Here is a 23,533-nt window from a genome sequence, read left to right as displayed (position 1 = left end):
GAAGAAAGAAAAAAGAGGAGAACAGAAGGTGGGGAGATGAGAAGATTGACTAGGAAAATTAAAAAGGAGGAAGAATAAGGGAAAAGCAAAGGAAATCGAAGAGAGGAAGGAAGAAAGAAAAAGAAAAAAAAAGATAAATTCATAAATTTAAATTTAATATCTGATTCAAATTATGGATACTGACTTGACAATTGCCTTTGGAAATTTCATGAAGATGTTTTTAAGTGAGAACAAAATTGACAACCCTTTTATTTTCTCATCTAAGCTTAAAAGAAACTCAAAATTTTTACTCATTCAAGATCAAGGTCTAACCAAGTAATATTTTTCTCATAACTCAAGGTGTACATAAGAATAATTGCAATGGATGGTAAAATTACTTTCATATTTGTAAATATATCATAAGTATATATATATTTAAAATTTGGGTCTATCACTATTTTACAAAGTTCTTAAGCATTCATATATCATTTGAATAGTTTATGTTTAACATCTATTACTTGTAAACAATTTCTATTTGTCTTAGTACACATTTTCTTCCTAACTTCTTATCCTTGGGAGTTGGGCCGGTGCATATCGTGCGAAAACATAACATTCTTTCTTCTTACACTGAACCTGAGTTCAACAACGGCCGCAGCTCTGTAATTTTCCAAAAACTATACGAAAAACCCATCTCAGCTGTGCCCATTTTTCTCTGTTTGGTTTCTCAGAGAACGTGAACGACTAGCCTCAACTCCACTTTCCTGCTGGTACAGTCGACCGACCTTTTGGATTTTTTTTTGGATTTTGGGAAATGGGTTATGCATATTTGAAGAATTTAACATATGGGGTTGTAGAAAATTGTTTTCTATTTCCATTCAATCTCTTTTTTTGTGTTTTTCGTCTGGGTAAGAGTGTCACTGTATTGAGAAGCTGACACTCCATTATCTGTTTGGTTGGTGATGAAATGTTAGGATGGATGTCTTGATTTTCTATCCTTTTCAATGGAAGTGGTCCTTTTTGGAAATGGGAATTTCTGTGTTTGATTGGTTATGAAGTATGAAAAGTATATGAATTGATTGAGTTAATGCCTTATGTGTTATTGATGTGTCTGGGTTGGAGTGTCAAAGCTAATCTTTTGATTGTAAGAATTTTCAAAGAGAACAAGCAAGGAGACAAACTTCGAGTGGCGGAGTTCAGTAGGGAAGATACACGATGATATGTTCTTTAATCATCTATTTTCAAGGCCCTCATTTGGTGTAAACTTAGACTAGTTACAACTTAAATTTCATTGTATCAAATGGGAAAAATCTTTTGTAATCTCGTCTATGTTCTCCTTTGGTACTCCTTAGATAGTTTATTCATCAATGAAATTGTTCCTTATCCAAAAATATAATAATAATGTATATGGTAAGTTTTGAAACAGAGACAGTTCGAACAAGATGTATTATAGTTTTCAATAAATATTTAATGGGAGCGTCCATCCAAAGATGTCTATAGTAACATTTTGCATAATTTTCGTTCTTTCTTTCTTTTCTCTTTGGGTCTTTGAATGAATTATAAGAGTGTTAAAAAAAATCGTAGTCGCTCATCTTCTTCAATCTTCACTTCAGCTTCCTCCCATTATAGTTGGCCGCCCACCTCTTCGCTTGCTCTTCAAGTCGGCCGCCCTCACTCCTTCTGTGTCCAGTTGCTAGCACTTTAAGCAAGCCGCTCCCTCTCCAACACTGTCCAGCTTGCCCACCGCTGTCTTTCCTAATTTTCTCTGCCTCCCTGTCGTCCGCCCAACACTTTAGATTTGGTGTTGAATTTGTTTTCTGCTTAACACTTTGGTAGGTTAAATATTTTGAACTTGTGTTGAAATTGTTTAGTTAAATAAAAATTTAGTTTCAAACTCCAAAAGCATTGCTTGAATCCCAACACAATCAACTAAAAATTTAGTTTCAGGAAAAATATATATATTGACACAAACAATTTAGAGCGGATAGCGAAGTTTATTTGGCTGTATTATTTGGTGTGCTTGATAATTTTATGTTGTCTGAAATCTCAATTTTAGATGTTCTATTTTTGTTGGATGGTATGAATTTGAACTTTTCAACGGTCATTGGGAACAGAATTTGAAAATGAATATGAATTTTTTGGTTGAGAGACTATATACAAATGATCGAACTTATATTTAAAGGATTTTTTTGGGTTGGGTTGACATAGGTTCATTTTTTGCCGGCTACTTTGGGTTGTGTAGTATTTTTCTAAGATTATTGTTACTTTCATCTATAGCATTTCTCAACAGCCTTATTCATCAGTATTTTGTGTTCTGAATTCAGTGAGTTATGATTTGCAGGCTGCAGCAGCCAATGAATATTTAGTTGGTAGAGATACAATACAATGATTTCTTGCTGCAATTCTCTGAACGTTAACTCTCCATTTCTGCTAACCAATTATTCTCAGCAGTTAAAGAGCACCAGGCATCCTTACTTGGTACATTGCCTTCTCTTTGATATTCTTGGATTTATACTCACTTGTTACTTTTTAGAGAAACTTTTATGTTGTCGAGGTAGTTCATCTCTATTCGTCTCTCTCTTCGTTTTTGTTTTGGACTTTTCTTACAACAGATGCAATTTTATATTGTAAGTAAAAAGTACTTGATATATTTTTTTATTTTTTATTTTTTGATGAAACTCTGCCAAAGAGTTGCTGTAAGTATTAGTTCCTATTTCACAATTGTCACATCTTGGAAAACTGTTGATATCCGTATTCATGCAAAAGGCCTTCGGGAGGGAACATTTTATTTGATAGTGATGCATGCTTGTTCTTTGCAGCATCAGAGTAAATTGCAGAAGAGAAACTCTGATGGAACCACAAGAGGAATGAAGGTCGTTGCTTATTATGGCTTGAAGACACCCCCTTATGAACTTGTAAGTCACCAATCTAATAATGTGCTGACTTATTTTGCAACTAAAATTCCATGTTTTAGGGCTTGTTTCTTGCAGATACTTGTTTGTTGCTCATAGAGTTCACATGATGGTTTCAGATATTTAGGCACGCCTGTTTTAGAAGCAAGCATAGTAACGGTCTTCAAAGTTAGAGTTGCTAAATTACGTTTTATGTTTTTTTATTTACTTTCAAGAGTCTTGTTGAAAGACCAAAAGACATCTTGCATAAAAATCAATTTGTGCCATTCCATTACAGTATTCCCTTATACTTTTGGTTCTTGAATCTTTTCCTGTAAAAGATTATTATGACTCAGAAATCGTGTTTAATAGCTAGTAAAACATTATTTTCATTTGAACCCACATAAAGCATGTTTAGTATACTGGCATTAAATGTGAATGGAGTGGCTTTAGTATTTATTGTTTTCTTTCAAACTTAGCAAATAGACGTGTGAGAGTTCAAATAAGGTGAATGAAATCAATAAGGCACCTATCCTGGTTCTTCTTCTTCCTCTTTCTCTCTCTCTCATACACACACAAAATTTTTATATATTGTATTTAAATTCATGCGTATTGGGGTCCTTTCAAATCTCCAATTTTTTAGGTCAATTGCTTGTCCTCTGTCTCTTGTAGCCAGCTTTTCTGTGGGTATAGTCATTTTCGGATCATAGATTCACAGTAAGCCCTTAAATTTCTACCAAACTGATTATAAATTTGTCACAATTGCAGCACTACTGGTAAGAAATGGATATTTCTATGAACTGTTTTTAATAGCACTATGTTTTATTTTCTTCTCTATATTCAGGATGCTTTAGAACCATATATGAGTCGGAGGACATTGGAGGTTCACTGGGGTAAACATCACCGTAATTATGTTGAAGGTTTGAACAAACAACTGAGCCAAAATGATATTCTATATGGCCACACTTTGGATGAACTTCTCAAAGTAACATATAACAATGGGAATCCTTTACCTGAGTTCGACAATGCTGCCCAGGTACTTCAATGTTAATCCATGACATACTTTAAATTATGAGGGCTAATATTAACCTTTCTAATATTCTGATTGACTCCTTCATGTAAGTCTTTTTTAGTTGAATTCAAGCCATGTAGCATATGATACAACTTCTATCACTGGTTAACCATGATTCAAATTTCAGTATGTAGCATTTTCAATAGCTACTTGACTTCAACTGATTGTTCCCTTTATAATTGATAAGAAAGACATGTGATGATCTTTATTTTATTTCAATAGTGAGGCAGAGTGAACATATGGTGACTGGGGTGGCTATGAAATAGAAATTGAATGTTTAATAGCATACTTCTGATAATAGCAAGTCACATACTATGAGATCCTTAATGGGCCATCATACATGCAGGTCTATTTTCTTGATAAGAAAATTTCAGAAGCTATCTGGCACAATGGTATTTCAGAATTCAGAGAAGATAGTACTTGTTTTTCATTGGATTCGGATTTAGGGTATTTATGTCACTTAAAAGGAGATAACTATCATTGCCTATTTTCGCCTGATTGCTAAAATCTCAAGACCATCATTTTGTCCCCTTTTTCTTTACACAAAATTTTTCCCTTTTTGCTAAATCTTGAGATATCAAGATCAGTGGTGGCATTGCTGGACACCCTCAACCTTTCTTGAGATTTCGGTCTTCTGGTTCAACATTGTCTAGAACAAATACACAGTGAATGGGTTGTGAGTGTGAGGTTGTATGGTTCAGAGTCTTTCTTTTACCTGGGATGGAAGCTTAGATGCATTTTTATTTCTGATCTTACGGACTTAGTTTACTCGTGCAGGGTAGGAGGAGTTTTCTTTTTATGTATTAATATTATGTAGTATTTGTGCATCAGCCATTCTTTTTTGTAAATCCTCTCTTTATACCTTTTATTAAAGATGGTTTCTTATCCAATATTTGTATGTTCGGTATCCTGTGCATTCGACATCCTTGTATGAAAAATGAAATTTATTTATTTTTCTCCTCAGAACAGAATGAATCTAAAAAAAGTATGGTACATTTGTAAATTTTCTAGTAATGTGTAGTAAAGTTCGGAGAGTGCAAAATTTTAAGCCATACAAATGGAAAAGGTGTAGGCTCATTACCTTTATGTATGTTCAGGTCTGGAATCATGACTTCTTTTGGGAATCCATGCAACCTGGAGGCGGAGACATGCCCAAACTTGGTGTTCTACAACAAATTGAAAAAGATTTTGGCTCCTTCACCAATTTCAGGGAAAAGTTTATACTGGCGTCTCTTTCACACTTTGGTTCTGGCTGGGTTTGGCTTGTTTGTAAGTTATCAGACTTTGGTTAAACATTTTTTTGACAAGTGCATTTTTAATACCTTTATTAGCAAGTACTTTTTGGTTGAAAGAACTATGTCTATTTGAATCACCCAATTTGCAAATGGTGCCATCTTGTTCTCTGTCTCGCTCACTTATTTTCCTTATTTTTCTATTTTTTTGTTTCCCTTTTTACAGCTGGACAATATTTATGATTTCTTCAAGATTTCTAGAGTTTTGGAAAAATTCTTTTCTTTGACGGCTATTTTGTCTTAACTTAGTGAACTGGCTGTTACCTTATTTTTGTATCCTCTTAATGATTCAATCGATATTCAGATTGACTTCATAGTTCTGTTTTGTGAACTATCACTTGACAGTGTTAGATGTTCTGAACTGTTATTGATTGTATCAGTGAAGAGACAAGAAAAACGACTTGCTGTGATCACGACTTCGAATGCGCTAAGCCCAATTCTCTGGGATGACATTGTAAGTAAATGCCCTATTTTGTGTACAAGGTTCTTTAATTCTCAGAAATTTGATTCTCCATATTTTGTTGCGCAGCCAATCGTTTGCTTGGACTTGTGGGAGGTATCAAATACTTTTCTACCTTCAAATATTTGTTTCTTTTCTTCATTTGAATAGATCATACATGATAACATTTTTTTTTCTCCTCCAGCATGCTTACTATCTGGATTACAAGGTATGATACTCTGCCTGATTGGCTGCTATATTCTATTTATACACAAATAAAATACCATATACTTTGAAACTCATCTCATTTTTTGCTCTTGTACTTCAAATAAATCTTGAAATTAGTCGTTATAGTTTGTTTGAAATTCTCTTTTACTAGATTTGGTAAAGAAAATAATAATTTCATTCTATTTGGTAAAGAAAATAATAATTTCATTCTAAGTAAAGACACCATGTGAACACCCTTCCAAAATTTATGTGAATGGAAAACTAACTTGACCAAGAGTTTTTCTTTCTGAAAAGTTAACCATAAACAATGAGTTTGAAATGATTTTTAATATTTATTGGAAGTACATAGACTAAATCTGGACATTTAGAAGTAAACTACAATAGAACAAGCTCCAAAGTATGCCAACAGAAATGATATTTTAACCTTATTTATTTTACTAACCGAGCGCCTACATATTATATTATGCTCTTAGCCTACTTGGGAGGCCTTGATACACCTTGCATCATCAAGTTATTTACGTTAGATTTCTGTGGTTGATTATTGATTTTATTTGAACACAGAATGACAAAATAGAGTATGTAAATGTGTTCATGGACCATCTTGTATCGTGGAATGCGGCGTTGGGACGTATGGCCCGAGCAGAGTGTTTCGTGAATTTAGGCGAGCCAAAAATTCCTGTAGCATAAGAACACTCATTGATACTAGGATTACTCTCAAATGATCTGACGAAGCGATCGGGGGACTCTCTAAGCCTCATATATGTAATCAAGTTCTGTTTGAGGTTTGACAAGTTTTGTTCTCTATATTAGATTTTCCTCCATGATGTTGTAGTGACATGGAGGGTTGTTTCCTTTAAAAATGTATAGGTTGATAACATTAAGGCTTGTCTTCGACAAAACTTGATTGTACGGATTGTTATTTTATCCAACCTTAGACGACTTGGTTGTGGTTATGAATTCAAACCAACCCATTATAGTTTTTCGAGTGGTTGGTAGAGTTAATGTATTTAAAAATTTTATTTAAGAAAAGGAACGTGTTCAGAACTTTCAAAGTTTTATTAATAAATTCAAAAGTAATCTTGTTGTTATATATGAACCGAAAATGTTAACAACAATGGAGTTAAATTAGGAAATATGACATTCTTTTTTCTTTATATGGATGCTTCTAACGAAAGTACGATTTCAAGCCTCATTATACATATCAATATCGATTATGTCAAAATGAACCGTAATATAATTACAAATTTATGAAAAAAAGAGAAGTCTAGAAGCATGGAAACCTCAAATTTCATGGACAAAAGCTTTGATTTCGCCGTTGAAACAATCCGGACTTCAAAGCAACCAGACTTTAAAGTAAGTTTTAGAGAATCATCTCATCTACCCGTTGATGATTGAGGTCGAAGATATCTCAATCATGATTGATATGACACATAATAACATAATCTTTCCATTTTTTTTAAACTTTAACATGAATCCAAAATCATAACTTTTTTAGTTGCAAAATTCCAAATTTGTTACAGTCAATAAAATTTTCAACTACCACCACCGATGCTAATCAGAGATTCGTCGTCTTCATAAACTTCTCATCTCTCTACTCTTCTCATCCAAAAATGGTCAAACAGAGCGAGGAGACAGGCCAGTTGTGTCCTTTAATCGAAACCCATAATCATGATTTCCACGGCGGCTCCAGCGGCGGCCGGGCTACTGGCTCCGCCACTTTCTCCCTCATTTTCAGCACTTTGGTTGCTGTATCTGGCTCATACGTCTTTGGCACTGCTGTAAGTGTTCATTTTTTTTCATCATAAAAAGGCTCTGTAGAGGCAAACTTCAATTCAACTTGCTAGCTGTTGATGTGAACTTAATGTGATGATGTTATAAAATGGATTGTTTGTAAATTGTTAGGTACTTTCGATTTGAATGTTCAGGGTATGTTTGGTATGAGTTTTGGATGTTAAAGTGCTTTCCACTCATGAAAAGTGTATATAATTGTCAAAATATATATGGTATTTTCGTTTTGAGTGAGAGACTGATGGTTGAATTTGAAAGTTCTAAATAGAGTAAAACTAATTTAAATTGTTTTTAGAAGGAATACTTTTGTTGTGTTTTGTCAGAAAAAGAAAAAATTAAGATACAAACTTGTCTAATATCATGGAACAACTTACTTCAGAGTCGAGAAAAACTCATAAGATATTAAATTCTCAGTAAGAGGCCGTCTATAGTTTCAAGTGCTATAGTAAATTGTCAGTTATCTTCAATTTGAGGGGTCATTTGGCCAATCCATTTATTAAGTTGGTGGCTAACAACTCGAACTTTTTTACTAACAAGTGTGACACTTTTATCGAGCAACTCCATCTTCTCATTCTTTTATACTTTTGCATTTACCAAAAAATTCTTTTTTACTTTTTTAATCAAATTTTCATAATTATAGAAGAACACAACCCCAAACACCAACTACTAACTCCAATATATCGATCTCACACTTGTTAACCAAACTCAGTGGGCCAAATGCCACCAAATGTTAAAAATAAGTTTGGGATGGTAATGAAAACACTTTTCAAAATTTTTATTATGTTTGGCTAGATAAAGTGGTTTCTGATAATTCTACATTCTAAACATAATTAAAATGGTTTCCAGAAAGACTCTTCTTCCAAGAGTGCTTTGAGAAGAAGTGACTCCATATGCACCCATAGTTCTGTGTTGATAATAAGCTTTTTTATGCTTTTTCTCAGATTGGATATTCATCACCTTCTGAGGCTGGCATCATGACCGACCTGGATCTTACTGTATCGGAGGTGAATGAAAATTACAAATGCTTTTTGTCTTTCATTTATGATGTGATGTGTTCTTTATTCCTGTTATGTAATTGGTGCTTGATTCTTTATTAAGTAAAATGGTACGGTTCTTATTCATGTTTTTCTCAATGAAAGTTGGTTTTTCATAATTAAAGACAATGGCACGTTATTAGCAATTAGAGTAATAGGTGTTTCAAATGAGTTCGTCAACAGGTGTTAGAATAAAATGTAAGTTCATATATCTTACTTAATGATTCGACAAATATAAGTTTGTTCATTCTCTATCTAGTTCTCAAATTGTTATTTCGTGGTACAGTATTCATTCTTTGGTTCAATATTGACGATTGGAGCTATGATTGGTGCTATTGTAAGTGGAAAACTGGCAGATTATATTGGTAGAAGAGGCGTAAGTTTGGTCATTCTTATTTTTTTCTTAAAGTCATTTTTGGAAATTTCAAGCTCTCAATAAACTTCTTTGCTCTTCTTCCTTTGTTTTTGTGAGCAGACCATGGGCTTTGCAGAGATCTTTTGCCTCTTGGGGTGGTTTCTTATAGCATTCTCTAAGGTCTTTTTGATTTTTCTTTCATCTGATCGAAAAATTTAGACTTTCAAGTCTCTACTCTTCAAAATATTACAACTATCTACAAATTGATTCATTATATACTTAGCACTTGAGTATGCAAGCATTAAAATCATGCTATTAAGTTCTGATAAAAGTGCTTCTTGACACAGTCGTACAAATTAAGTTGAGCTAATGAATGAAGCTGAATTGTTTTTCTACAAATTCGATAACAAAATTAAAAAGTCAAATGCATGCAACATTGTTAAAATATTAGGACTTTCTGAAGTCCAATGAAAAAATGTACCAGTTTTCCTTCCCTCCCTCTCCTCTCCTTTCATTTTATGGACAGAGTTTTTCTATATTGTTGTTACTCTGAATGAATAACCTCACACGTATCTTGGTGCTGACTACTTATAGGCTGTTTGGTGGTTGGATATAGGACGGATACTAGTAGGATTCGGAATGGGAGTTATCTCTTACGTGGTATATGTTGCAAGAATCCAACTCTGTTATTTACACTAGCTCAAATGTTGGCATATAAAAAGAAAAGCTTATGTATGACCTAATGAAGCAGGTTCCTGTGTTTATAGCAGAAATAACACCCAAGGAACTTCGAGGAGCATTTACAACAGTTCATCAGGTAAAGTGCAAATGATCATAAATTTCTATGTCATTGAAGAAGAGTTACCTTACCACGTAAATATTCTGTTGTAATGTTTGAAACAAAATTATCAGCTGAATATTCATATATAGAGCATCAACACGCATACATGCCTTTCATAGTAAGGTTGACTTGGGATAGAAGGGGATGGATAGTTATTTACAGGAAGGCAAGATCACCATGACCAAACTAAACAAGATCTTTTTATAGTTTGTACAACTATCTCCTTCAGCTCTGTAAATAATTACTAATAAGGAGGCAAGATCCATTGCATGAAATTTTTTTATGAGCTTCAAGTGTATATTGGACTGTTTGGCATATATTTGGTAATTTTTAATTACAAGGTAAACAATTTGTTTATTGATTATTTAGTGAAATATGATAAAATATAGAGATAAACACTCATTTCCCAGTGTTCCCCTAATAATGACCTTACTTTATATCACGGTAAACATCTGTGATTATTAATTAGCATACTTGATTTCATTGGGATGGGGGTATGGGAAGAATTGAAATCACTGACCTAATTTTCATTGGGAGACATCTAGCAAAATCTAGTTGGTTTTAAGTTCTGCATCCAGAGTACAAAATTACTTCACTTGTAAAAAGAGAAAAATTCAAACAAATAGAAAAATGCCCACAAGATTCTCAATAATATATAATATCCTTATAATGTTGATTGTACAGTTGATGATATGTTTTGGTGTTTCACTGACATGGCTGATTGGAGCTTTTGTGAACTGGAGGACTCTTGCTCTAATTGGTAACGTTTCTACTTACATGAGTTTGACACTTAAGATGAAGATGGTTTAAGGGAAATATTTTCTCACTGTCTTGATTGTCCGCAGGAGCGATTCCATCTGTAATACAACTCGTAGGTCTTCCTTTCACTCCAGAGTCTCCTAGATGGCTGGTATGTCACTGTCAAATTCATAGCTCGTTCTGACTTATATTTGTTTGAAGAGACATCAAAAGTGAATATTAGGTCCCATATGATAATACTTTTGTTTTCTATTTTTTTGTTCTTTTTACTTTTCTAAAGACAAGGTTGGATACTGATAAATTTTATTCTTTTCTTTTTCTACTTTTGTAAAAACAAGGATTTGATTTTTAGAGGTGTTTGGTTTTGAAAAAAGTAATCTTTTTGTAAACAAGTTTATTTTTCTGGTTGGAAAACGAACAATTAACAAAATGATTTGGTAATTGACTCTAAACTATTTTAATAGCAATCTACCATATAAATCTAATCAAGAAAATAGTATTGTTTGTAGACAAAGAACGGCCAAGGGTTAGATTGTGAAGATGCTCTTCAACGGCTAAGAGGGAAGACTAAAGATATTTCTACAGAAGTGTTAGAGATTCAAGTATATTTTTCATTTTCCTGTTTTGTTCTACTTTTTCTTTGTCCTTCTTTTTATTGAACAATGGCTTCATATCTGTTTGTTTCCTAACCTTTTAGGAATACACAGAATTGCTTAAACAGCTCCCTGAACCAAGTGTTCTTGATTTATTCCAAAGGCAATATGCACGTTCTCTCTTTGTGAGTCTTCAATTTTAAGCTTAATCATGGAGATTTTAATAAAAACATAAGTCCGTCCTTTGTCTATATGGTGAATTTGAGCTATTTTTTCCAGGTAGGACTTGGTCTTATGGTACTGCAACAATTTGGAGGTGTTAATGGCATTGCATTCTACGTAACTTCTTTATTCACGTCGGCTGGTATGCAAAAATCCAAACATTAATATGTTCTTATAATAAGTCAAGATTTGACAGGTTAAAAGAAGAAAATTCTCTGTATTCTGACAGGGTTTTCAGGGAATATTGGAACTATAGCATTGGCTTCTGTTCAGGTTTTTCTATCAAATTATACACGTTCCCCAAATGTGATTACAAGAACCCTCTCTTTTTCTCATTGTTTCCAATGTTTTTACAGATACCAATGACTGCTCTTGGTGTGGTTTTGATGGATGTATCAGGACGACGGCCACTTTTGATGGTATACAATGAAATGCAAGTGAATTATGTTTATACTGACGTGAAGTCACAAACAAGCTAATCAAAACTTTGAATTCAAACAGATTTCTGCAGCCGGAACTTGCTTGGGTTCTTTATGTTTGGCGTTATCGTTCCTCTTTAAGGTTTACTTCGATCTCTTATCTGCAACGGAAACCGGTTGGCATGCGAGCTTTCATGATTCTTCATCATATTCTAAAAGAGTACTGATCTTGAAATGCAGGATCTCCAACTATGGCAATCTGGCTCTCCCATGATGGCACTTGCTGGTGTACTGGTAACGTTGAATTATGAATTGACCATGGGAAAACATACTTTTGAATTTGTTTGGATATTTCATTCAATCAATGAAATTGTTTCCTAGTAAAAAAAAAAAAAAAAAGAATTGACCATGCAAAAGCACAATATTTATTTACAAGCTTTCAGTAGATTTGTTGTCATTGGTCATTTGTCAACTATTTGTTAATCCACATTAACTTAAATGCGAGCCTAGTTATTTTGGACAAGTAAAATTCTAATTCCCTTATGGGTCATTGATACTGATTAACCTTCATTTTGGGTCCTTTGATAATTTTTCTTGGATTTGGTTATTTCTACAAACAGGTATATTCGGGATCTTTCTCCCTGGGCATGGGAGCAATTCCTTGGGTCATAATGTCAGAGGTATGGATTTAGAAAATTAGTTAGGAATGACCTTCTACCTAATGACAACAAACATTATATTGATTTTGTGTTTGTTTTGAAGTTGGATAGTACTTTTCTTTGCCTAGCTTCACAATAGTGATTTCAAAGTCGTAGTTGTCACAAGCTTGATTCAGACTTTTTAATTTTTTTTGTCCTTGAAAAATGAAAGGTTTAGATAGAAACGATTTGTTCGACTTAAACTTTTAAAACAAATTCTATTACAGAATGTCTTGTTGATTGACTTGATTCATTGCAATTTCTATTTGTTTAGATATTTCCTATAAACATGAAGGGATTGGCTGGCAGCTTGGTTACTTTAGTGAGTTGGCTAGGTTCTTGGATTGTCTCCTACAGTTTCAACTTTCTTTTAAATTGGAGCTCAGCAGGTAAAAAAACAGAAACCAAAATTTTCATCTTTTGAATTATCTATTGAATGATCTTATGAATTATTAATTTGGTTCTTTCTATTCACTTTGGAAGGTATCTTTTTCATATTCTCAAGCATTTGTGGCTTCACAGTTTTTTTTGTTGCAAAATTTGTACCTGAGACTAAGGGTAGAACTTTGGAAGAAATTCAAGCTGCAATGAACCCTCTATCTACCAAAAGTTGAAATTTTAATTTGTTGGTTCACTAAAGTAATTCATTTGAGCTCATTACTTGTGTTGTACTTTTTAGCTTGAATTTGGGAAAATGATGTCAATAATACAAACTTTGATTCACATAGTGGATGTTACTTTTCAGTGATAGTTTCTGGTGTTGTACTGACATGAAAATGTAATATGATTCAAAGTCTAGTTTTATGGTTTATGAACATTCTGCAACTTAAATCCAAATTGAGTGCCAATCGATCGAATTCAATTTGGTTTTTCGGTTTGGTGTGACCATCAATCGGTTTTGATTTTACCACAAAAATGTAACCTATAGTTGATGAATTTTTAGAAATTATGCCTATCAAATTAGAATCACATTACTGCAATCTATTCATAAACATAACAACACAAATGAGTAAAATAATGGTTAATATCTTGAAAGTATGTCATGTAAGGCCTAACCCTATCAAACTTGACATCATATCACATATCCCTAAACCAAACAAATTTGACTACTAATGCATTGTTATAACAAACATACACTATATGTAACATCCAATGAAATCACAATACTCAATTTTGATTTGGTCTATTTATAACTTAGTGTATTACTTTTGTCTCAACATATATTATTTGATTTTGAATAGATTCTATCCTTGGGCTTTGACGATGGTCTTTCAACCTAATGCAAGTGCACATTTTCTACCAAGTAACAAAGTGGAGAGTATTCCAAGTATTGAATCTCCAACACAAACATAAACAAATCCAATTCAACAAAGTAGCTAGCAACTAAAGTAACCTAATTGTAATTAGATTTTAATGATGGAAAGTTAGAAGAAAACAAAAACCAAATAGGTAAACACTGCCTGAGAGTCTTAAAAACACTTCGATCTTAAAGGGATATGCACCCACAAATTTCTCAACTAGGTCAAGTTTTGCTCGTGGTTATCACCTCACCTACATCTCATGATTCTAATGGACATTCGACAGATAGTGTTGAGTTAGTAATTATTATATGAGAGAGTAATAGAAGGAGTTACTATGAATAACAATGCCAGAAATATGTGGTTTCAAGAACCACCATCGTTAATTAAGAGGGAACGAAATGATGTGTCGGTTTTTTTACCAACCCAACTTAGAGGGCTAAATGCTACCCTAGCCTTTTGTCTAGATAAAAACAAAATCCTATTTCTAAGTACTTTGAGCTAGATTTGCTTTAGAGTTCAACCCACCCTTTTTAATAGTTAATCATACCCAAAGAATGCGAACCTAAGATATCAATAAAAGCAATTGGTGCCAAGTGTTGAGCAAGGTTGCTTATGCATGAAGGTGGAACTTTCTTCCCTACTTAAGGGTATCCCTATGTTTGAATCCCCAAACAGAAACTTAGTTCATCACCTAACAAGATATCTTAGGTTATGTTGCAATGAGAAAATTTGAATGGTTGGTTGTAGTTTCACTTATATTAACAGTCAAATGAACTACTTTATTGATTAAAAAAATTACCTTACAAGATGTTCTTCATGTTTCGATACCAGCCTGTATTACAGAGAGGGATGATTGATGGTTCACTATTTTGATGAGTCTCTTACAGTGGTAAAAAAAACTTCAAGACAAACAATCAAGGCTTGATATAATCCATGGATGTTCTGCTTTCAACAACACTGTCAATACCGTCATCAAAAGTCCTTGGAGAGAACGAGACACTTCCTGGATGTTTTGCTTTCAAAGCATTGTCCAAACAAGTTTGTGCTAAAACTAAGTAAATTTTTACTTACCTATTCATTTATGAGTTAAATTGTAAAGAAAAAAGTAACACTATTTTCAGATGTTTGTTTAAAATCTACCCATCTTTTTCCACCATTAACAAAAGAACTACTGAAAATAACCAACATAGAAAATCCTTGAATCTCTTCACGCTTGTATTTAATATTTAATAATAGAAAATGAGAATGGCTCCATACTAAGTGAACCTCATAATGCACATTTCAATTAACAAACCATGAGCTATAACTACGTTGATCACTAATTTTTTTTAATGTGGCCCCGGTCCCGATCCCGGTCCTGCTTTCGACCCATCAGATCAGATCCCTGTATCTTAAACAATTTAGGAAAGAACGAACATTTTCCTGAAAACACCAAATAATACAGCAAAATCAAAAACACTATAATCAGAGAGATGACAACAATCAACCTATCAAATTCAAAGAATGTAAAGTGTAATTGTCATTCATTCCTCTGTGACCACTACACTTGGAAAAGATTCAACTAGTTCATCGTGATCCTGACATGGTTCATCGGAGCTATCGTCGCAGTCTGTGTCAGCTAGGTTATCAAAGAAAGCATGAAGATACCAGGGGCATCTTTCATTCCATTGACCTTTATGAGCACTTGCTCTCCATTTCTGGTCAGCTATCATCTCATGAGAAAGCCCCCATTCCAGCATTTCTTCCTCTGTGTGATGAATGGCTAAGCTGTATTCCCCACCTTCTCCCAACTGCATCACCCGGCATTCGCAGTTTTCAGGATTGTTCAGGTACTCAAATTGCTCGACTGTCCACTTGAACCATTTCATGAGGAAGACACGAGACGTTAGCCCATGAGATATGATTATAAGGTTGAGATCTTGAGAAGGGTTGTGGCGGAGCCTGTTCATGTCTATATCCCTCCATAAGGACTCGAGAAAGCCTGAAAAAAAAACCAATATGTTCCTCAAACTAGTTATTTTAGTATCCATTATTCATCTCATATACATAAACAGTTGAACACTTCTTGAGCCTAAACAAGCTAAGCTACTGAAATAAATGAAGTTTAAGACATTGACAAATGACAAGAAACATCAATGTTGTTACATCATTACATGATAAGAAATCGATCCCCTAATCATAAAGAAGACTTCTAAACTAATACATGGTGCTCAATCATCTACCATTTTAATTAGAGAAACTATTGAACATGGCCGTTAAAAATTATACAAGCGTCGGCCACTTTTGGTAATTTCTCTTTTTTCTGAAAAGCAGCTTTCATTTGTTTTTTTTTACTTTTTTCCAGCTACTACTCTATCTACTTTTTTAGTATAATATGAAGTTATTAGAATGAACTTTTGATGATCCATTGGAAAGAAAAGCTTTCCACTTCGATAGTAGAAAATCCCAAATCTCCAATATCGAAGAAACATTTTATATATTATATTCTCTAAAGCCAATGTTCTCAGCCGCCATCTTCTTGTCTTCATATATTTCAAACTAATTCAAATCGTCTTTAGAGATAAAATATTTGAAGAGTTGAATACAGATAAAAAGCTAGTGTTCAACACCTTTTTCTTTAAATAGCAACAAAATCCTTGGTAAAATAAACAGTAGGGACACACAACCTAATAATGCCTTTTGGCTACCAGCAATCTTCTCTCTTAATTATTCATTGTCAGAAATTCCAGAATCTATCTTTACTAACACAATTTCAACCTGCTAGTCAGGAAATCATCTACCCATGGCCCAAATTTATCGTACTCCTTAAATTGAAAAGTTTAATCAATATCATCTGTTAAAATGGAAATATATGAGATTAGCATATGGCATAAAAGGTGAGTTCTCCAAACCCGGATTTAGATAATGGGATTAACAAAACTCAAGTCCAAATTAAGCTAACTCACATAACAAACAAACATCGGTCAGCTTCTACACAAACAATCCATTGCACCATTTCTCAAACAGGGCATATAACTACATAAGAATTCAATGTAAAAAAAACATAAAACAACCTAAAAGATACCATAATTGACCAAATTCCCTAAACCAGAGATATCAGAAACCAAAAACAAAACTTTCAACAAGCAATCCATAAGAATCAAACCCAAATCCTCAATTGCAAATCAGAAACGTAAGAATGAAAATCAAAGAAAAACAGAGAAACTCACTGGAAACGCGATCGTAAACATCAGCAGCTGACTCTCCTTCAGGGAATCGGTAGAAGAATCTCCCAAATCTCTCCCTCGTTTCCTTCACAACTTTCATCCTCTCCTCCACTTGAAAATTCCCAAAATCCTGTTCTCTGATTCTACACTCCTCTCTAACGCCAATAATCCTCTTCTTAGAAAACGCACGCCCGATCTCACGGAGTGTGGATCGGGTGCGCTCATAGGGCGAAACATAGAAGTAGACTCGCCAATGAGGGTTCGTTCCATCATTGGACAACAATCTACGAAGCTCAGTACCGGCAATTCGAGCCTGAATCAAACCTTCTTCTGTTAATGGTACTTTGTTATCAGGGGTTGTGGTGTAGGTTGCAGAGTTGAGATTACCCTGAGATTCACCGTGACGGACCAATATTATGCGCTTCGGGAGGATGGAGATTGGCTTCCGATGGGTGTGATTCTGATGGGTTTCGATGTTTGGTCGCATCGGTTTCTGAATTGGGATAAAAAAAAAATTGATGGGTTTTGATTGTTTCTTCAAAAAGGATTCAAATTGTGAATTGAGAATTGGAAGATGGGAATTTGGAGATTTGGGTTTTGTGAGAAATTAAAGTGTGAATGAATGTATTCTGTGGGCTTAAGCGATTACGAAGTTTTCAGATGTCAAAGATGATGTTCGAAGATTTGGAGTTTGAACAACGCCAAAAGTTCCTAACTTTATTTATATCCTATTCATTCCTTCTACCAAAGCTAAGTTTTAAATCTCACTTTTATTTATTTTTTATTATTATTATCGAAAGTCGGACTAACTAATATTCGAAACTTCGAATTTGATAATATAAATATGATCTCATTCATTTTATATATGAACTATATCAAATATACAAAAAATTGAACCGTCTAATTATCGTTTGGTGTTTAATGTAACAATTGTATATCGTATATGTTAGTGATTTATATACCAAATTTAGAAGAAAAAAAAAGTATAATCGATGATATTATTGTTAACATACTTATCTTTTAAATGATATATTTTATAACAAAGCGTATAACATATCATTCATATTATTTTATTTGCAAGCGAATGGTATACCAAATTGAAAGTATAATCAATAGTATTTTCATGTAACATTAATGTATAATCATTTCTATCAACATTTATTTTAATCTATGGTCACGTATTGGTGAGAAATATTTAATATTTGGAAGACGTGACTAAAACCTTCCTTTTTTTAAAAAAAATTATTCTTTACATTTGCCCTTTCCTAAAAGCCCTAGATTTCTCCCAATTTCCCCTTTTCTAGAAATTCTTCCATTTTCTCCATCTCTCCCTCTACTCCAATCCTTCTCACGAAGTTCTCCACGATAAGACACTCAGCCCTGTAGGAAGCTTCTTCACGTCAGCCATCGTGCTGCCCACAGCTCCAGCCGCCCGACCCTCCTGCCTGCCTGCCGCCGTCGTCCATACGCCTCCAGTCTTGCTGCCGTCGAATCGCAAAATAGGTAGAATCAATCTCCTTTGTCTTTGTAGTAACTTTTGGATTTAGTTGTTTTATTGGTTCTAGTTGAGTCATTGTGGAAATCTTTGTAGCCTCTCTTTATCTCACTCGTTTAAATTAATTGGAGATTGTTTATTAATCTTATGAAATGTCGGTTTCAGTGAGGCTTTTTATCCTTTTTCATAATGTTGTTTATGGTGACTATGTAGTTGGCCATTTTCTATTATTTTAGTCATACACATATCAAGAAATAATGCTTGAGCTAGGATCACTATATTTTCAAAACTTGTATTTAGTAAGCATCTTTAATTTGAGTTTGATAGACACAATGGTAATTTTTAGGGTGTTTTAATGGTCAAAGTGTGACAGAGTTGTAATTTGTAGCTGGTCATGAGTTTAAAAGTCACATTTAGGCACTTCTTGGATACTTCTAAGATTGGTTTGAGAGTAAGATGTACAACTTACACATTTGATTTGATTCACACTTTCATGTTGGTTGACTTTTGAAGTCATACTTCAGTATTTTTTTAAAAAAATTTAGAGTTAAAGTGTCACTTAGACTGTTTTAAGAGATTTTGTGGTTGATTTTGAGTTTGGTAGTCACAATTAATAATTTATAAGTTGTTTTGAGAGTTATGACACCTTTTAGGTGATTTTTAGTTTGAAAGTCACATTGACACTTTTTAACTTGTTTTGAGAGTTAAAGTGTCACATAGACACTTTTTAGAGATTTTGTGTTTGGTTTTGAGTTTGGAAGGGCATTTTAACATTTTGAAACTTGACAATTTTTAGGTGATTTAGTTAGTTTTTAGTTTGAAAGTCACGTTTAGGGAGTTTTAATTTGTAATAGGATTTAAAGCGTTACCTAGACATTTTTTAACTTGTTTTCAGAGTTATATTGATACTTTCACACTTTTAAGAAACCTTTTAGGTTGCCATTGATATTATGTGTGGATTTCCTTAAGCTACGATAGTTAATCATGCATATATTTCATATGTATTGTATGCTTGAGTTGTAATATGTTGTGGCTATCATGCCACTACGGTAGCCAATCATGCATATATTTCATACTTATTATACGCTTTAGTTGTAGTATGTTGTAGCTATCCTGCAGCTATGTTAGCCAATCATGCATATGTTTCATATTTATTGTATGGTTTAGTTGTAATATGTCGTGGCTATCTTACATATATTTTGTAGGCTTGAGTTTTAGTCATACTTAAGTAGTTTTAACTTGTTATGACAGTTAAAGTGTTACTTAGACACTTTTTAGATATTTTGTAGTTGGTTTTTAATTTGTAAGTCACACTTGAGTAGTTTTAACTTGTTTTGAGAGTTAAAATGCCACTTAGACAACTTTTTAAAGATTTTGGGATTGATTTTGAGTTAGGAAGGTACAAGTAGAGATTTGTAAGATATTTTGAGATTCAAGACATTTAAAAGGTGATTTTTAGTTGGTTAGTAGTTTCAAAGTCACAGTTGAGTAGTTTTAACTTGTTTTGAGGGTTAAAGTGCAAGGATTAAAGTGCTTGAGGTAGACACTCTTTAACTTGTTTTGACATTTAAAAGGCTACATAAACCCCTTTTTAACTTGTCTTTTTGAGTTAAGTGCTACATAGACACTTTTTTTTGAATATTTTGTGTTTGGTTTTGAGTTTGGAAGGCACACCTAGGCATTTTGAAAGAATTTGTGAGATTTAAGACTTTTAAGTTGATTTTAAGTTTGAAAGTCACACTTATTCATTTTTAACTATTTTTAACTTGTGTTGATAGTTTAAGTGTAAATGTTTTGTTTTAAGTTAGGAAGATACAATTACACATTTTATAAGTTTTGATATTTAAAAGATTAGTAGGTGACTTTTGGTTGTTTTTAGTTTCAAATTACACTTGAGTTGTCGGTGGCTATTAGTCTCTTGAGAATCCAATAAAAGTTAAAAAAATTTGATAAGTCAAACCTTCTATGTTTATTATTTGTTGACAAGCGCATATTTTCCCAATGCAGCTGCCCTAACCAACACAACTACTCACAATTGAGAACCAAACAAATGAAGGAAGAAGAAGTAAATCTCTGCCAAATTCAAGAATGGTATCCCAAATTCAAATCTTTCTCTATCAAAACCTTAATTCACCATCTTCCTGAATCCTTCGTCCATTACCTTCTCGATGACTCTTCCCCTTTCGTCCTTCCCCTTTCCATCTCCAACGATGATGCTCTTCCCAACAGAGTCTTTAATCCCGTAGACGAGCCGGATTTCCAGTTGAAACAAGAATCCGATGACGATTCCGACCAACCCACTTCCCCTCCTCCTTCCTTCCCTGACCTTGAATCCGATGTTAAACACTCCATTTCCTCTCTCGGAGGTTCCGTCTTCCCAAAATTGAACTGGAGCGCGCCTAAAGACTCTGCCTGGATTAGCCCTAATGGAACATTGAAGTGTTCTTCCTTCAGTGAGATTGCTCTCCTACTTCGATCCTCCGATTCTCTTGTTCACGATCTTTGTCATGCCTATGATTCCTGCACCGACAAATCTTCCTCCAGGCCATCCAAATTCTTCCTCGCCCTACGAAAGTGGTACCCATCCCTTCGGCCGGAGATGGAATTTCGTTGCTTTGTTAAGAATCGGAACCTGATTGGCATTTCTCAGCGTGAGGTTACAACGTTCTATCCTGCTTTAGTGGAGAAGAAGGAGAGGTTGAGAGAAGTCATACTGGAATTCTTCATCGACCATGTGAAAGCAAACTTCGAATTGGAGAATTACACGTTGGATGTGTATGTGACAAGAAATGAAAGTGTTAAGATAGTGGATTTTAATCCATGGGGTGCGTTTACACTTCCATTGTTGTTTGATTGGGAGGAACTGGAAGAAGCACAGAAGGAAGAGATTGATTTGAGAATTGTGGAGTGCCGGAGGGCAGTGAGACCAGGGTTGAAGACGGCGGTTCCATTTGATTATTTGGATATGAGTTCTGGAAGTGGTTGGGATCAGTTCTTGAAGAATGCAGATCAAGAATTTCAGCAGCAAACGAGAGATGACAATGATTGATTGATTTGAATTTCTTTCTACATTGCTATGAACATCAATGAGTTTGGACTTTCTGTCCCAACTCATAAGTGTATGGTGAGATTGAATCATTGAAATTATAAGCAAAAATTTGTCAATGTCAACTACTTGGATACCATATTTTTTACCAGCAATAGATTTTTTTAGCATCTTCAAATTGCTACCATTGGGAAGAATAATATGCAAGAGAAATTCACTTTTTAAAAAAACATACTATATCTTTTGGAATTATTATATCGAGAGATAGGGGTGTTAAAAAGAAGTAGGTAACCCAACCAACTTGGATTATCCAACTCAAACGGTAACGGTATGGGTTGTTGGATAAGGTTGGGTAGGCTTGAAAAATTGAAGAAAAAAAAGAAGTTAAAAGTTGGGTCATCGGGTTGTGCAAAAAAGTTGGGTTGGTTCGATCCAACCCGATTATATATATAAATCTAAGAGTAAATCTCTTTTAAATGAACTTGAATGTATAACATATACATGTATATGTCACATTGCATGTTGAAAAACTTAACGAAAGTTTGTCTAAATAATTATGAAAGATGAAAAAGAACAAAATATCTTTCCCTGACGTGCACCATGATGCGTCGAGAAACACCTGCGTTGAAAAACTTTTGATTTCTTGTAGTATTGGAATGAAACCTTTAAGTTAATAGTTAGAGTGAAGCTTGAGTTAATAGTTGGTGTAAATTTGATTTAAGTTGATAATTAGAGTGAAGGTTGAGTTGAGTTAATAGTCTGTGTAAGTTTGATAATTTAATGTCTACTATTCTCTTCCAAAAACACCAAAAGAATGTTGAGGTATAAAACCTTATCAAACATTAATCAATGACAAAATTTTGAACAACTAATCCATGTTTTTTTATAATTAAAAAATTATTTTATAAGTTTTCTATTTTTATATAATAAAAAATTGAGACTAATTTAAAAAATATTGTTTTACGTTTTTAAACTAACGACAAAAATAGAATAAGCATCCAAAAAGTAAAAAGTAAAAAGATTGAAGTTGAAAGTATAGTAAAAAAAAAATGGAATGAAAAAATAAACAAAAGAAGGGTTAAAAGCCACACATGATTTATCAAAGTTTAATTTTTCATAACTAATAGGAAGTAAAATTAAATTTAATTCATTAAAAAGAAATCAATAAAGCATATTATATCTTCAAAATATGTTTATATATTTATCCTAAAAGATATAAATATATATTTATATAATCTAAATAGATAAAAGATTTCCTAAAAAAAATTCAAATTTCTGCGGTTAATTAACTTATTAATTTATCTTCCAAATAAAATACTATCATTCTTATAATAACCAAATCATCCTTTTTAAATCAAAACTCCAATTCCTTAATATTATATATATATATGTATGTATTTGGGAGGAACTTAACATTTACTTTGTTGTTATTCTAAAGAAAGAATAATCAGTAGTGTGTGATAAATGGCTCTGTTGCACCGTCGTGGAAGTGGTGGTTTCCGGTGGGCACAACGGCTGATGTTTGGTTTGATAATGATGAGTTTTGGTATTTGCATTACAACGACCTTGTTGTTTATGTTCATCCAAAATCCTTCCAATATTTCTTGTCCTTCTTGTTACTGTGATTGCTCTTTACAAGACTTTCTTCCTATCTCTTCCCGTAAGTTATTCTTTCTCACTCTTTATATTTCTTAAATTTTCAACAATGTTCCATCTGTCTCTTAAACCTAAATCTTAAGAACCACTGAGATAAGCTTAAGGATTCAGTTGTTGAACAATTTGTGAGCTTAAGAGTAATATTATAATGTATAGGGATAGTTGAACAATGTGTAAATATGATCACAAAGTTAATTAGGATTCAGTTGTTAGGAGGTTTTA

The 23,533-nt window shown here is 33.5% G+C and overlaps 4 protein-coding genes across 5 annotated transcripts; 3 read left to right on the top strand and 1 right to left on the bottom strand.

The window, feature by feature from the left end:
* Nucleotides 1-505: 505 nt before the first annotated feature.
* Nucleotides 506-6,946, top strand: LOC101211319 (superoxide dismutase [Fe] 3, chloroplastic). 2 transcript variants are annotated; one of them, XM_031885992.1, is made up of 10 exons: nucleotides 509-746; nucleotides 1,590-1,808; nucleotides 2,318-2,454; nucleotides 2,796-2,891; nucleotides 3,712-3,903; nucleotides 5,037-5,208; nucleotides 5,612-5,685; nucleotides 5,761-5,787; nucleotides 5,876-5,899; nucleotides 6,460-6,946. In XM_031885992.1, the coding sequence occupies exons 3-10, from the start codon at nucleotides 2,362-2,364 to the stop codon at nucleotides 6,583-6,585; spliced, it is 804 nt and encodes a 267-aa protein (XP_031741852.1). In that variant the 5' UTR covers nucleotides 509-746; nucleotides 1,590-1,808; nucleotides 2,318-2,361; the 3' UTR covers nucleotides 6,586-6,946. The 2 variants fall into 2 exon arrangements, with proteins under 2 accessions (XP_011659912.1, XP_031741852.1); XM_011661610.2 differs by lacking the exon at nucleotides 1,590-1,808 and having other exon boundaries at nucleotides 506-746.
* Nucleotides 6,947-7,348: 402 nt separating this feature from the next.
* On the top strand, nucleotides 7,349-13,444 carry LOC101212123 (sugar transporter ERD6-like 5). The gene is made up of 18 exons (XM_031885980.1): nucleotides 7,349-7,676; nucleotides 8,628-8,690; nucleotides 9,007-9,096; nucleotides 9,196-9,255; nucleotides 9,670-9,735; nucleotides 9,827-9,892; nucleotides 10,601-10,676; nucleotides 10,762-10,826; nucleotides 11,185-11,277; nucleotides 11,373-11,453; nucleotides 11,548-11,632; nucleotides 11,720-11,763; nucleotides 11,847-11,909; nucleotides 11,992-12,051; nucleotides 12,150-12,203; nucleotides 12,530-12,589; nucleotides 12,882-12,996; nucleotides 13,091-13,444. The coding sequence occupies exons 1-18, from the start codon at nucleotides 7,509-7,511 to the stop codon at nucleotides 13,219-13,221; spliced, it is 1,440 nt and encodes a 479-aa protein (XP_031741840.1). The 5' UTR covers nucleotides 7,349-7,508; the 3' UTR covers nucleotides 13,222-13,444.
* A 1,656-nt stretch (nucleotides 13,445-15,100) lies between these two features.
* Nucleotides 15,101-17,823, bottom strand: LOC101211877 (phosphoglycerate mutase-like protein AT74). The gene is made up of 2 exons (XM_004135587.3): nucleotides 17,118-17,823; nucleotides 15,101-15,889 (listed from the first exon to the last, which is right to left on the bottom strand). Exons 1-2 carry the CDS (start codon nucleotides 17,599-17,601, stop codon nucleotides 15,432-15,434), a joined length of 942 nt encoding a protein of 313 aa, XP_004135635.1. The 5' UTR covers nucleotides 17,602-17,823; the 3' UTR covers nucleotides 15,101-15,431.
* A 528-nt stretch (nucleotides 17,824-18,351) lies between these two features.
* LOC101211642 (cell division cycle protein 123 homolog) lies at nucleotides 18,352-21,833 on the top strand. Its single transcript, XM_004135586.3, has 2 exons — nucleotides 18,352-18,617; nucleotides 20,617-21,833. Exon 2 carries the CDS (start codon nucleotides 20,660-20,662, stop codon nucleotides 21,656-21,658), a length of 999 nt encoding a protein of 332 aa, XP_004135634.1. The 5' UTR covers nucleotides 18,352-18,617; nucleotides 20,617-20,659; the 3' UTR covers nucleotides 21,659-21,833.
* Nucleotides 21,834-23,533: the final 1,700 nt, after the last annotated feature.

The sequence above is a fragment of the Cucumis sativus genome, chromosome 1, assembly GCF_000004075.3.
Source record: "Cucumis sativus cultivar 9930 chromosome 1, Cucumber_9930_V3, whole genome shotgun sequence".
Taxonomy (NCBI): Eukaryota; Viridiplantae; Streptophyta; class Magnoliopsida; order Cucurbitales; family Cucurbitaceae; genus Cucumis; species Cucumis sativus.
This window is presented reverse-complemented; position numbering and strand designations above follow the sequence as displayed.